The sequence below is a fragment of the Monodon monoceros genome, unplaced genomic scaffold, assembly GCF_005190385.1.
Source record: "Monodon monoceros isolate NGI ecotype Baffin Bay Population unplaced genomic scaffold, NGI_Narwhal_1 Super_Scaffold_18, whole genome shotgun sequence".
Taxonomy (NCBI): domain Eukaryota; kingdom Metazoa; phylum Chordata; class Mammalia; order Artiodactyla; family Monodontidae; genus Monodon; species Monodon monoceros.
Window position 1 is genome coordinate 142,488,643 of NW_021703774.1, and position 13,383 is coordinate 142,502,025.

At 49.1% G+C, this 13,383-nt stretch overlaps 1 protein-coding gene across 1 annotated transcript; it reads left to right on the plus strand.

The window, feature by feature from the left end:
• Positions 1 to 339: 339 nt before the first annotated feature.
• On the plus strand, positions 340 to 12,032 carry LOC114897984 (cytochrome P450 4A11-like). Its single transcript, XM_029227010.1, is given in 10 exon segments — positions 340 to 874; positions 5,181 to 5,217; positions 5,220 to 5,321; positions 5,969 to 6,013; positions 6,526 to 6,653; positions 7,556 to 7,680; positions 8,058 to 8,265; positions 8,540 to 8,707; positions 8,850 to 8,926; positions 11,335 to 12,032. Coding segments are annotated over 10 exon segments (1,254 nt in total). The 5' UTR covers positions 340 to 679; the 3' UTR covers positions 11,504 to 12,032.
• Positions 12,033 to 13,383: the final 1,351 nt, after the last annotated feature.

Here is a 13,383-nt window from a genome sequence, read left to right on the forward strand (position 1 = left end):
AAAATATTTACTGGTTAATAAATGTTGACCACAGATGACACAGTTTTTTTAAGAATTTAGCAGACAACTGTACATTTTGCTTTGATCACTTTGTTGTAAGCTTTTCTCAGATCATTGAAAATCTTCATGAACATCATTTTCAATGACTGCTACATCTAACCATATGGTTTGCCCAACACTTTTTCACAAAAGCTGTCCTGGATAGTGAAGCTTGCACGTCTGCCAGTACATGGAGTTGATAACCTGAAACAGTCTCCTGCTACTTGGAAACACTAGAAAACAGATCAAACATGAAATATCCCCAGGAAAGTTTAGGGGCTGCCATGTACGGACCGGAGTCTCAACCCAATAATCATCTCTTTAAGTTCATGGTTAACAGCAAAGTCTCTGGAGCCAGACTGCCTGGATGGAGATAAACATGAAAAAAGTGAGGGTGAGACACTTGAGGATAAACTTGTTCTCATCCTTGCTCTTCTATATCTGATCTCCATGACTTTTTTGGTGCCCACCCCCAAGGTGGATCCTCCACAGTTAATCAACCCTGGAGACTCAGGTCTGAGCTCTGCCCTCACCACCACCCTCTCCCGAGTGGGCGAGGCGATCCTCCCTGACCAGGCTGGGTGCTCAGGGGAGGTCAGCGACCTTCAGGGGCAGTCAGCAATCCAGAAGCCACTGCACCATGAGTGTCTCTGCACTGAGCACCCCCAGAGCCCTGGGCGGTGTCTCTGGGCTCCTGCAGGTGGCCTCCCTGCTCGGCCTGGTTCTGCTTCTGCTCAAGGCAGCACAGCTCTACCTGCACAGACAGTGGCTGCTCAAAGCCCTCCAGCAGTTCCCATCTCCTCCTTCCCACTGGCTCTATGGGCACATGCAGGAGGTAGGATGGAGTGGGACAGCGAAGTGGGAGGGCAGGGAGGGCCGGGGCTCTCAGACCGTGGTCCTAGTGAGCAAGCCCATGGGACAAAGCCTTGTTGTGGGACGAGCACGTGGCCTCACAAAAGGACCCAGCTTACCTCTCAGGTCTTGGCTCTTCATCCCAGTCCGGGGAGCTCCCTCCCTCCCAGGACCCCATGCTGGTGTCCTTGGGTCTGTCAGACACTCCTTCCTTAGGGAGATCTGCAGGCTGTCCTGGCAGCCCTGCACTTTGAGGACAGTGGCTGTTCCTTCCTGAGTCTCCCCCGTCTACAGGCTGAGCAGCTTCAGCTGTTCTCATAGAACAGGCTTCTAGATGCTTCCCTGCTCCATCACTCAATTGCATCCTCTCTGCCTGGCCCTGAGCTTGCCTCGGAGCACAGACATCAGTCTGATGGATGCTGCCCTGTGGGTTCACTGTCCATGGAGATGACAGACAAGAATCTAAGAAGGTGTCAGGTGACAGGAAAAGAGGCCCACCTGCTGGATGAGGGCGTAGTAGGGTGTAGGGACAAACCGGCTTGGTTTGCTTGAGATTGAGGGATTTTTCAAGGCTGATTATTTCAGTGCTAAAACTAGTAGCTGGCACACATGAGTGAGGTTTCCAGATGGCACCAGGTAAGGAGTACTGACGATTGAGTTGAGACATTAAACAGAATCTGTTTACCTCCCACACCCCATCCCCAAAACCCCTGAACTGTGAGCTCCATGGGGCTGAGGTATCATCCCCTTCCTGCACCCCAATACCCAGCACAGAGCCTGACTCAAAGGAATGCTTGGCCCAGGTGTGTGGAGTGACTGAGAAAGGAGCAGCTCGCATGTTGGTGAGGGACAGTGCCTACCCAGGCAGCTCTGTTAGCTCTGATCCTGGCAAGGACAGCACAGAGCAAGGTGAGGGGCCACATGGGGAGCGGCTCATTAACGGTGTGTGGATTGAACAAGCCTAAGGAGATGGGGCGCTGCAGAGAGCTGAGGCTTCTATTTCTCAAAGAAAGAGGCCAAGCAATTAGCAGCAGAGTAGAGCCAAAGACAGAAACTATTAATATCAGCCACAGAGAGACAGCCAAAACCCATCTTGTTCATGCAAATTGTTGTACTAATGAGTTCCCGATTATTTGTTGATTTAGAGAAATTATGACCTTTGTTTTGATGCAGTTGTTACCTTTCTCAGCTAGGATTTGACATAAGGAACAACTAAAAATTCCTCGGGTGACTTTCTCATTATAATGATGGCCATTAGATGACATGTAGTTTCAGTAAGTAGATGGTTTATGTTTCCATAACTAATATTCCTCATGGTACTGAATCATCTCTCAAATTCTGGTGGCCTAACAGCTATTGCAGCCAATTTTTTTCTTACTCTTTTAATACTGTCTGAGATTTCCATTTATTCAATATCTCTGTTATTGGCTAAGTCGGGAATTAGAATACCACATGTAATTAGATTGAAACTAATCTTTCAGGCCAGATGACAAGTGACAAGGTGGGGCAGTTAAGCACATGGGCTCTGTCGCCAAATTACCTAGACTCATATATCACCTCTTGACACGTACTTTAAATACCTGCTCGATGCCTCAGTTTCCTCATCTGTAATATGGGATGATGATAATAATTATAGTACTCAAGTGAAGTATTATAATCTTAGAATGGTGCATGGCACAGAGCAAAGGCCATAGTTACACTCACTCTAATTTGTATGAATTTAAAATAATATTAATGCCTGTGAAGGACAGACATTTTGGAGGTTTAACAAACTCACTGCATTAAATGCGGGTGAAATCCAACAAGAAATATGAAAAGGGGAACTTACAACTTTGGGATTCAAGCAGTCCCAAACTGCCCCATCTTGCCCCATGTCCTCCCTCCTATCTCATCTGTACCTGCCGTGCCAACAGAACCCACATGTCTGGCAATTGCATTGTCAGATGGCATTATTGCCTGTCCACCTACTCCCCTTGTGTCTCCCTTTGGGGAAATTCCTTTGTGGCTACAGTCCCCAGAAGTAACCAGGAGAGGACATTCCACTGGAGCTCTGACTGCATTGAGTGGTTGCAGCCTGGAGGCCAGATGGCACTGGCTTTTTGCCTACAGGGTCAACACCACTGCCACCATGGGCACCATGACCTCTGTGAGAGTCTCAACTGGCTCTGGACAGACGTGCTCAAGAAAGATGGCAGCCCCAGCCAGGTGACTGGTGGGCTCACGGACCAGTGGGCCTCAGGGTGACCCCAAGAGGAGAATGGACAGGTAGAACATAGTTTAAGCTCCTTACCCAGGAGCAGGATTTAGGGGCGCTGACTGGCAATCAGAAAGGAGGCATACTCCTGTACAGACGCAGGGACACCCTCCCCGCCACCCAGGCCCCTGCTGAGCAGGCAAGAAGAGATCAAAGAAAACTAGGTAACACAGCTGGGGAGGTAAGAGGCTCCCACCAGTCTGTCCCTGCACTGGATCAACAGAGCAGGGCAGTCCCAATGAGGACATGACCTGGGAACACAGAGCAGCCCCCAGAATGAATTCAAGCAGGACACGTCTCAGTTCAGGGCAGGATTGTCAGCCCCGCCCACACCCCCACTAGAACAGGAGCTCCACAATAGCAGGGATCTTGTTGTTCACTGCTGGATCTCTAGCTCCTAGGATGGCAATTGACCCAAAGTAAGTACTCAACACAGAGTTACCAGGTAAACAAGTGAGTCCTTCTACCCATCTACTTATTCTTGTATTTGACATTCACTGTAGTGGAAACATTTGGGGATGTCAGTTCTGAGACCTCTTCCCTTGCACAGGGTGGCCTTCGAATACCCTATTCACGCCCAGCCACAGTTGATTGTAGCAGGTGGACGCCTTGGCTATGAGATTAGAATCAGATTCTTGGAATAGGATTCAGCAGTGTCACTCAGACATGATGGTGGCAGAATGGTGAGGTGCCAGCCCCAGAAGGGTAGACGTTCCCTCCTGCATCGCCTGGACCCAGCTGCACGAGGACAGGGACTGTATCTGTTTGTTCATAACTGTATCACCAGCTTCTAGAATAGTGTCTGTACGAGGTGGAGCCTCCATAAACACTTGCTGAGAGATGAATGCATGGACGTACAGAGAGAAAGAATGGGAGACACAGTCCTGGCAGCCCTCCAGTCCCTGGTTCTGCCCTTCCACAGCCTGGCTGCCCCCTGCCCTTGGGCTCTGTGAGACGCCCCTGGGCCCCCAGCTTTCTTTTTGTCCTTTTCCTCGCTTTTCCGTTAGCTCTGATTCTGTCACTTGCAACAGCAATTTTAATCAGGACTCATTCATTCACACTCCTGCATGTACTCATTCCTTCTACATGAACATTATTGATTCTTTTAAAAGTGGGGCTCAATCCCTATGAACCATCCTCTGTGCTGGCTCTAAGAATACAGGGATGACAGGTATGAAAGGTAAGCCTGTCAACACGGTGCCCCGCAATTAGAACATTGAGTTGAAACCTGATAATAGAGGCACCCAGGGAGCCTTGGGAACCCTGGGGAAGGACACCTTGGGGTCAGCAGGTTTGACTTTAGATGCAGCTCACTTGGGCATGTCCTTTAATATGGGCTGCCTCATTCTTCAGTAAGACAGGATCAAGTAATAATCCCTCCCTTATACATGTTTGTCTTGAGCATTACGTACTTGTAATAGTGTGTAAGGCCTGCCACAAAGTTCCACAAACTGGATGGCTGAAACAACACAATTTAGTGTCTCAGAGTTCTAGAGACTAGAGCCCAAAATCAAGGTGTTGGTGGGGCTGGTTCCTTCTGCAGGCTGTGCAGGAAGCATCTCTTCCCGGCCTCTCTCCTTGGCTGGTGAATCACAAGCTCCATGTATCTCTTTATTTCGTCTTCTCTCTCTGAGTGTCTGTCTCTGTGTCCACATTTTCCCTCTTTTATAAAGGCACCAGTCACATTGGATTTGGGCCTACCCTAATGACCTCACTTAAACTTGATTTGAGGGGACACAACTGAACAAACAACTCTAATATAAGTCTGTGAAACACCAGTAAGATTCTAAAGGCAGTTCTGGATGAAGGCCCATAAGTGGTCCATCCGGAAGCCAGAGCAGGGCCTTAGGCCAAGTCTCTGCAAGAGAGCAAGAAGCCAGATCAGAGCCCAGCTCATCAGAAACAGTTCCAAACTCCTAAATTGCTGCTGATGGATCCAGAACTATCTCCTGGTTGCTGTCCTAACCTCCAGCACCCCTCCAAGCACTGGCCCTAAAGAGAACATTTTACTGATGTGTCTTTCCCTCTGTTACAGTACCCAAAGGACCAGGAGCTGCAAGAGGTACTGAAAAGGTAGAGAAATTCCCATGTGTCTCTCCTCACTGGCTGTGGGGAAACAAGGTTCAGCCGGTGGTCTATGACCCTGACTACATGAAGGTGGTCCTGGGGAGATCTGGTGAGTACAAAACATGATCCCAGCTGGAGCGTATTTTCCCTCTTGGGTACATGCCCCTGGGTCTGTGATATTCCAGAAGAGATTGTCAGTTCAGTCATCAATACCTGACTGTCTACCATCCAAACACCAGCCCACATCCCAGTCAAAGAACAGCACTGTTCACTTAAACGGAATGCTAAACAGCTGTGTGGGGCTGCACATTTTCATTCTTTCTTCTTTAACCCTATTGAGGTGATTTTTATGTAAATAGCCCCAGATCTGAAAGACAATTTCTTATGCACACTGACTTGCATTTGCCTATCCTGGGCCATTGGATGGCTAAACCATCACAAATTGGAGGAAAACCACAGGCTTCTGACTTAATCTAGGGCACTGAACAGAGCCTATATTTCTTGTCGATTCACCTTCTTAGCCCTGTGGGTGTTCTGCTGCTGGGACACTGAGTCTGCCTTCCTGGGCCCACAGTGACCATCAGGACAGAGAGAGTCAGGGATGGGAGGCAAGTGGGAGGTGGCTTGAGACAGGCTGCCAGCTGACAAGCACCAGGAAGGGCTGGCAGCCCATGGTCTGGACCACAGCTGCTCTGCGGGCTGCCTGCCTTGTTTGGTCCTGTCCGCTTTCCTGTAATGGCTTCCTTACTTTTTCAAACCCTAAGTTTGCAGGTACCTACAGATTCTTGGCCCCCTGGATTGGTAAGTATATCAAAACTAGTACTCTGGTACACTAGTAAACTAGTAAACTCTGGTACACTCCCAGTTAGGTTTACCAAGAGCTGCCTTGCTGACTCATAGAGACCAAGTGCCTGCCACCCTGTCACCACCCTCATCTCTGAATCAAGCCTCATTTCCCTTCTTCTAATAAAACCCTCACCCCTTTGTACAGGTGCTGAGAGCCCTCCTGAAGCTCAGCCTCTTTCTTCTTCATCACTTCTCAGTCCTCTGCGATATTCTCAGCCTGACTATTAACTAATTCCTTCTATCACCTGCCCCCGCTACTCTTTTTCAATCTCTGTCTCTCACAGCTGTCATAATCACATCCTATGGACCAGCCATTTTGGAAATTCACATTCCTGAACTGTACTGGCCTTTCCTACCTTTGCCCATGGTGTGCTCTCTCCTGACACCCTTGGTTTCTCCCAAGTTGTCTCTAGTCGTCCCTCTGATCCAGTCTCTCCGACCCACACGCACACCCATCTGTGGCCCAGGGAATGGTTTGCTCGTGTTGGAGGGGCAGACGTGGTTCCAGCACCGGCGGATGCTGACCCCAGCCTTCCACTATGACATCCTGAAGCCCTACGTGGGTCTCATGGCCGACTCTGTCCCAGTGGTGCTGGTGAGTCTATCCCTCGTCACCTGGACCCACTCACATCCAGCACAGCTGACAAAGTCCACTTTCAGACACTTGTGTCCCTCAGGCGTCCATCAGACACAGCCCTCAGAACGATGCATTCAGAACTTACTAGGAGACAGGGCTCTCCAAGAACGGATGGGACCCAGGCACCACCTTGGATCCGCACTTTAGTCATGGATAAGGGAAAGGCGGGCCATGGTATATTCAGGATCCACTCTCCTCCCAACTCCATGTCTTCAACGCAGTGGACTAGATCAAGGGTTATTCCCCTTGACAGCAGGGCAAGCTGCCCCTGGCTGGCCTGGGCAATGACACCTTCGGGGGAATAGTGGACATCCCAGGATATCACTCAGGTGGGCTCTGGCCTGGGGCCCAGGGTTTCTGCATGGAATTGAGCTCCTCATGGGAGGAAATGGGGGCAGGTCTATCATACATTCACAGAGCTGGCCTGCAGGATTTTGATTTCTCACCAACTGGTCTCAGCTAACATTTAATGAATGAAAGGATTGATGTCTGATGTCCCTTTCGTAGGGACCCTAGTATTGGAATCTTATGCTATCTCTTACCTCGACAAATTTGCTTACCACTGTTGGCCATCGCCTATCCAGGTCTGATCTCAAGATACAAAAGATTCCCCCTTGTCTGCTGAGAAACTATGCTTTCTGGCCTTCCAAAAGGCCAGAAATGTAAAAGTTATAGAAGTTTCTGAGATATAGGCATCACATTACACATGTGTGTTACAGCCTTAAATTGCTAAAACACATCTGCTTAGAAAGTGAGGAAAACTCATCCGAAGATTTAGAGAGACAGAGAGAGAGCCTGGCCTTGTCAGCACAGGCCTTCTAGGGGAGCAGAGCAGGGTCAATGTTCCCCTCCCACTACAGGACAAGTGGGAGGAGCTCGTCAGCCCGGACTCACATCTGGAGGTCCTTGGACACGTCTCCTTGATGACCCTGGACACCATCATGAAGTGCGCCTTCAGCCACCAGGGCAGCATCCAGACAGACAGGTCAGTGACAACCTTTCAACGGCAGGGCAGGGTCCTTGTTCTCACCAGCTGGGGAGGACTTACCTGAGAGGCAGTTAGGGCAGTGTGGACGCTTATCAGCACAGAAAGCAACATTCTGCACAGAGCCATGGACCACAGTCAAATTCCACCCAGACCAACCTTGACTCAGTCACAGGTCCCTGATTCCTGCACAGGGAGAAGCCTGGCTGCTCAGGCCACTTGTAAAGGACTGAGGGTCTCCAGGGCTGTGAGGCAGAAATGACAAAGCCTCAGAGCTGCCTGTCCCCGCTGACTGAGGAATCCCCACCCGGAGCCCCACTCCGTCTCCAGGTCAGAGGCTCCCTGCACTCCAGTCTCCTCTGCATCCTTCCCTTCAGGAACATCCAGTCCTACATCCAGGCCATCAGGGACCTTGGCAATCTGACTTTTTCCCGATTAAGAAATGCTTTCCACCAGAACGACATCATCTACAGGCTGACTCCTGAAGGCCGCTGGAGCCACCGCGCCTGTCAGCTCACCCATCAACACACAGGTTCTTCTGATCCCTCTGGGCAGCTCCCGCCCACCCACCCCCATCATGCACATGTAAAAAGGCCTGGCCTTGACCCCTCAGGCAGGGCCCAGACTCCTGCTTCCTCTTCAGGGGCTGGCACACACCCACACTGGGTACTTCCCTGGTGCAGGGGTTGGGAACCGAGATGTCAGGGTGTCAGGTGAGGTGCAGGGAGATACATGTGTCACCACGTTGCTCCTAAATGTAAGCTTCCAAATCTTTTCCTTTTCAGTCCTGGGCACGGTTACCTACTCCTAATCTGTGCTGTTGTGCTTTGTCACCTCCAGCCCACCTGTTTTACAACAGCATCATGGTGGCTCTAATGGAGGCTCCAGGCCTTTTGTGCTGGCACATTGCCCCTGCTGCCATGGGTACCATCAGTCTTCTCTCTCTCCTCCTTGCCCCACAGGTATCCCACTCTCCCTCTCCTTTTATGGGCTTCACCACAGCCCGAAGGTGTGGCCGAAACCAGAGGTATTATGGCCATGGGAGGAGGGGATGGGATGCTCTCTCCAGACCAGCACCTCCCCTGCTCCCCCTCGGGGATTCTTGTCCCCTGGTGGATTGGTGAAGGAGTTTGACCCCAGCTGCCCTGGCCCTGGAGCTCTCTCTGCAGGTGTTTGGCCCATCCCGGTTTGCACCAGGTTCTACTCAACACAGCCGTGCTTTCCTGCCCTTCTCAGGGGGATCCAGGTGAGGCTTTCTGTACTTGGTGCAGCTGGGTGTCCCTGGGTGCTACCCCATGTCTGTGACCTCCTACATTCATATGTGGCGTATGCAGTTATGGCTTTTATGTTGGTGTACTGGGATGGAAGCATGTTTCTGTATGTTCAACATACAAGTGGCCTTTAGGGCAGGCCACAGACTAACCCACAGCTCTTTCTCAATGGCTGGCCACATTTCAGTGTCGATGGCTGTTCCAAGTTTAGTGTATTGTAGTGTTTTTCCTCACTGTGAGATGATGACTCTACCTAATTAAAATTACTCACTGTGTGTTAAATTTCAACTGTCCTCCGTTTCCATTGTCATAATTTTAAAGGGTAGATTTTTTATTCTACACCTTCTCAGTCCCACATTTTCTATTTACTTCCCCATTATGCATCCTGTTGCATCACGAGTAGTTTACATATGCTTCCATTTTCAGACGCCCTGCATGAAACTGTTGAAGCCATATACTGGAAAAGTTATAGCAGCGTTTTAAGAAAGTTTGTTATCAATGTGTGTCACTTTGTACTTGGGGTCTATCCAAAAGACGTTTTGACACCATATTAATGTCTGATACACATGACAATTTCCCCAGTTGTCAAAACTTTTCCTGTGATCTGAGGTCTTTTTCCATGATATTATACATTGAGTCCAATAGTCCAAGCAGGCAAAAGTATAGAATTGAGACAATCAAGTGCCTTTGAGAGAAAAATCTACTAATTTGTATATGATGCATACATTTGAAAGGTTTCTGGCATGTAAAATATAGAGCATACTTGAAATAGCTGTTGAGCTGGACCAGAATACTCCATATTGTAACTCCATTACAAATTCCATAAACTTTGTAATTACTTAGTAGAAACGAGTTTTTTTCTGAATCTCTAATTCTGTGAAATTTTCACTTGGTGAATCAACCTTCACAGAACAGGCTTGACGCAAATATGCTTCCAGAATACGCTGTAGGTTTCGGTTTCTGCCCGGGCCCTGTTCTTTCTTGTAGACATTGGCGGCACATCGTGAGGCTGCCACTAGAGGACGGGGGTATGTACTAGGCAGCTCAATTCCTAGGTCAGAATTAATATTTACTTTTATTCCATTCTGGTTTTATTTTTCAATTCAATTAACTTTCTTTAAATATAAAACTATTTATTAAGCTGTCTCTGTGTGCCAAGTCCTGTGCTAGGAGATGGGAAGGCAGAGATGAAAGACACTGTCCCTGCCTCCTAGAGTTCACAGTCAAGAAACAAATACCTTGGCAATTCCCTGGCGGTCCAGGGGTTAGGACTCTGTGCTTTCACTGCCGTGGCCCGGGTTCAATCCCTGGTCGGGGAACTAAAATCCCGCAAGCCTCGTGGCACGGCCAAAAAAACAAAAAACAAAATAACAAATACCTCTACTCAAGACAGACATCATTCCTTCTTTCTTTCACTCACTCATTCATTCATTGAGCAGGTTGTTAAATGGTCCATGTTTCTGGCACTGTCCTGGTCACTGGACTGAGATGTGTCCTTGAGTTAACACTAATGGTGTCTTGGGGGTCCAGGGAGGAAGAGGTGTAGCCGGCAGTGGGGGGAGGGGACCTCAACAGGAGCGGAGCGAGGAAGAGGGTCAGGACAGGTGCGAGGTGAGTGAGGAGCAGCCCAGAGAGCGCTGTGACTCCAGCTGAGGCCCCGTGACGTGCCCTCCCTGTGATGGAGGGCGCAGCAGGCCCCGCTCCGCTGTGGCTGCAGTAGAGGGAGGGGAGGCAAGCAGACTGAAAAGGCCAGTGAGGAGCCCACGGGATGGGAGGAGGGGCCTTGCTGGAGTAGAATGGGAAGGCTCCAGGGGCGGGTTGACTGAGGGGCTGCGAGGAGACAGGAGGCCGGAGCATTAACTGGGAGGCAAGTGGTCCAGCAGGTCAAGGGGCGCTAACCCGTGGCCCCTCCAAGAAGCCTCCCAGTTGCCATCCTGACTTCCTGACACAACTCTGTCCTGTCCTGTCTGGGGACTGGGGCCCCTGCATGTCTGCCATGGGTGGTGAGGGCCCGAGAGTTGCCCACACTCCCCTACAGTGCCCTGGCCTGGACGGAAACCAGAAGCTGCCTGTGGACGAGTGAACAAAGTACTAATTCACGTTTACTGATTCACGTGACCTGACCCTGTGGCTTAGAGCGCCGACGCTCCCCAGCAGGACTTGCTACTGCTGAGAGCAGAAGTAGGAGTTAGGAGCTAGTCCTGGAGAGAGGTGGCCTTTGTGAAGGTCAGGGCGAGAGGGTGGACCGAGGCTTGGGCGGCACGTTCAGTGTGACCCGTAAGGAAGGGATCGGGGCTGGGCCACGTGGAGGAGAGCCCTGAATGCCCTGTGCCCAGCAGAGGTTAGAAGCCTCTGCTCACTTCCTTTTCCCTCCCTGACCCAGGAACTGCATCGGGAAGCAGTTTGCCATGAATGAGATGAAGGTGGCCGTGGCCCTGACCTTACTTCGCTTTGAGCTGGCACCGGATCCCTCCAGGGTCCCTGTTCCCATTCCAAGAGTTGTGTTGAAGCCCCAGAATGGGATCCACTTGCAGCTCAGGAAGCTCTTGTAATGATTGCTGGAGACAAGGACGAGCTCTGAGGGCCCCTGCCTGCCATCCTGCCTCGCTGTCACTCTCTCCCATCCTTGCCTCTGTGCCCACTTCCTGCTTCTATCTGCCCACCTGCCAGCCTACCTCATCTCCTGCCTCCTGCCCATCAGACTCTCTCACCCTTTCTCAGGCTTCCTACTTCTTTTTCTGTTACCTTTCTCCTACCCACCTGTATCTCTGTCTGCCAAGCTCCTCATCACCTGCCCTACTCCAGCCTGTCTGCCCTCTCCCTGCCTTTTTTCCTTTCTGCCTGCTTGTCTGTTCTGTATTAGTTTCCTCTTCCCACTACAAAAAATTACCAGGAATTTAGTGATGTACAACAACACAAAATTTTACTCTTACAGTTTAGGAGATCACAAATCTGAAATTGATTTAACTGGGCCACAACAAAGGTGTTGCAGAAGCTCTAAGGGAGAATCTCTTTTCTTGCATTCCCAGCTTCTAGAACTTTGCAATGCTTTTCAGTGAGTGGATTAGGCCCTCCCAGATTATCAAGGAAATCTTTTCTTAAATTCAGTGGATTGTAGATGTTAACCATATCTACAAAATCTTCAGAGCAACAGCTAGACTTCGGTTTAATTGATTAACTGCATCTACAGCTTATCCAAGTTTACACAAAGAACTAAACATTACGGTCCACCCCTTCAACTTGGCATCCCTACAGATCCCCTTAAACGATACTTAATCTGCAAATAAAGACTTTATAAAGTCATACTCTGCCAAGTATCTGACGTGTAATTGAAAGACTCTAACGCTTGCGCCTCAAGACAACAGAAAGTCATTGGATGGTGGTCACTCTTCTCCCTGATATCCTGGAATTTTAATGCTGTGAGGTTAACTATTACTAATATACCTTATGTTGTATGTGAAGGGAATGAGAGAAGGAAGAAAAAAATCTGATACACACAAACATGCACACACAGTCATATTCATAACAAAATAAGGAAGAAATACTCACAATAATTACTGTCCTTGTTTCTGCAACTGATCACATGGTCATAACTAGCTATGATAACTACCTTCTCCCATCACCCACTCTATGTTCTCTTTGCCCTCAGAAAGCACCTCATCTGGACATGGTTCTTTGCCTGGTGAGATGATTCAAAACTTCATTCTTGAAGGATCTGGGCCATTACTAGCCTGCCTGAACTGCGCTGTGGCATTTTTCCATTTATTTTAATGACTGGGCATGGTAGTTCTAAGAGTCACCCAAAGTATCTCCTCTATTCTGGACATATTCCTCCTGACCTTCATTGGTAAGGAACCTATCAATTTCACTTCAGTATTCAGGATTATTCCGGTACAGAAACTGCCTTTGAGTTTCTGTAAGATGAGGAGGCACGAGGAGGCGAAAGTGGCCAGGTGGCAGCCTTCACTTTCAGTTCAGTGTCATCATTGTTGTGTTTCCGGGCGGAAGTCTGCCTCCCTTTGGGACTAAGGGAGCTCTAGGCTAACAGAGCATAAAGTTGCAGGGACAAGAAGCATACATTTTGCTAATAGGATCACTTGGCGTTATAATAATAATGAGTGGTGCCACTCATACTGCCATCCCTTGATTCCTGGACGTGTGAATCTTGGCAGTGGAAGAAACAGCACCATGTTTATAGCAGCACTGTTTACAATAGCCAAGACATGGAAGCAACCTATGTCCATCAACAGATGAATGGATAGAGATGTGGTATACATACAATGGAATACTACTCAGCCATAAAAAAGAATGAAAGAATGCCATTTGCAGCAACATGGATGGACCTAGAGATTATCATACCAAGTGAAGTAAGTCAGACAGAGAAAGTAAACATTATATGACATCACTTATATGTGGAATCTAAAAATATAAT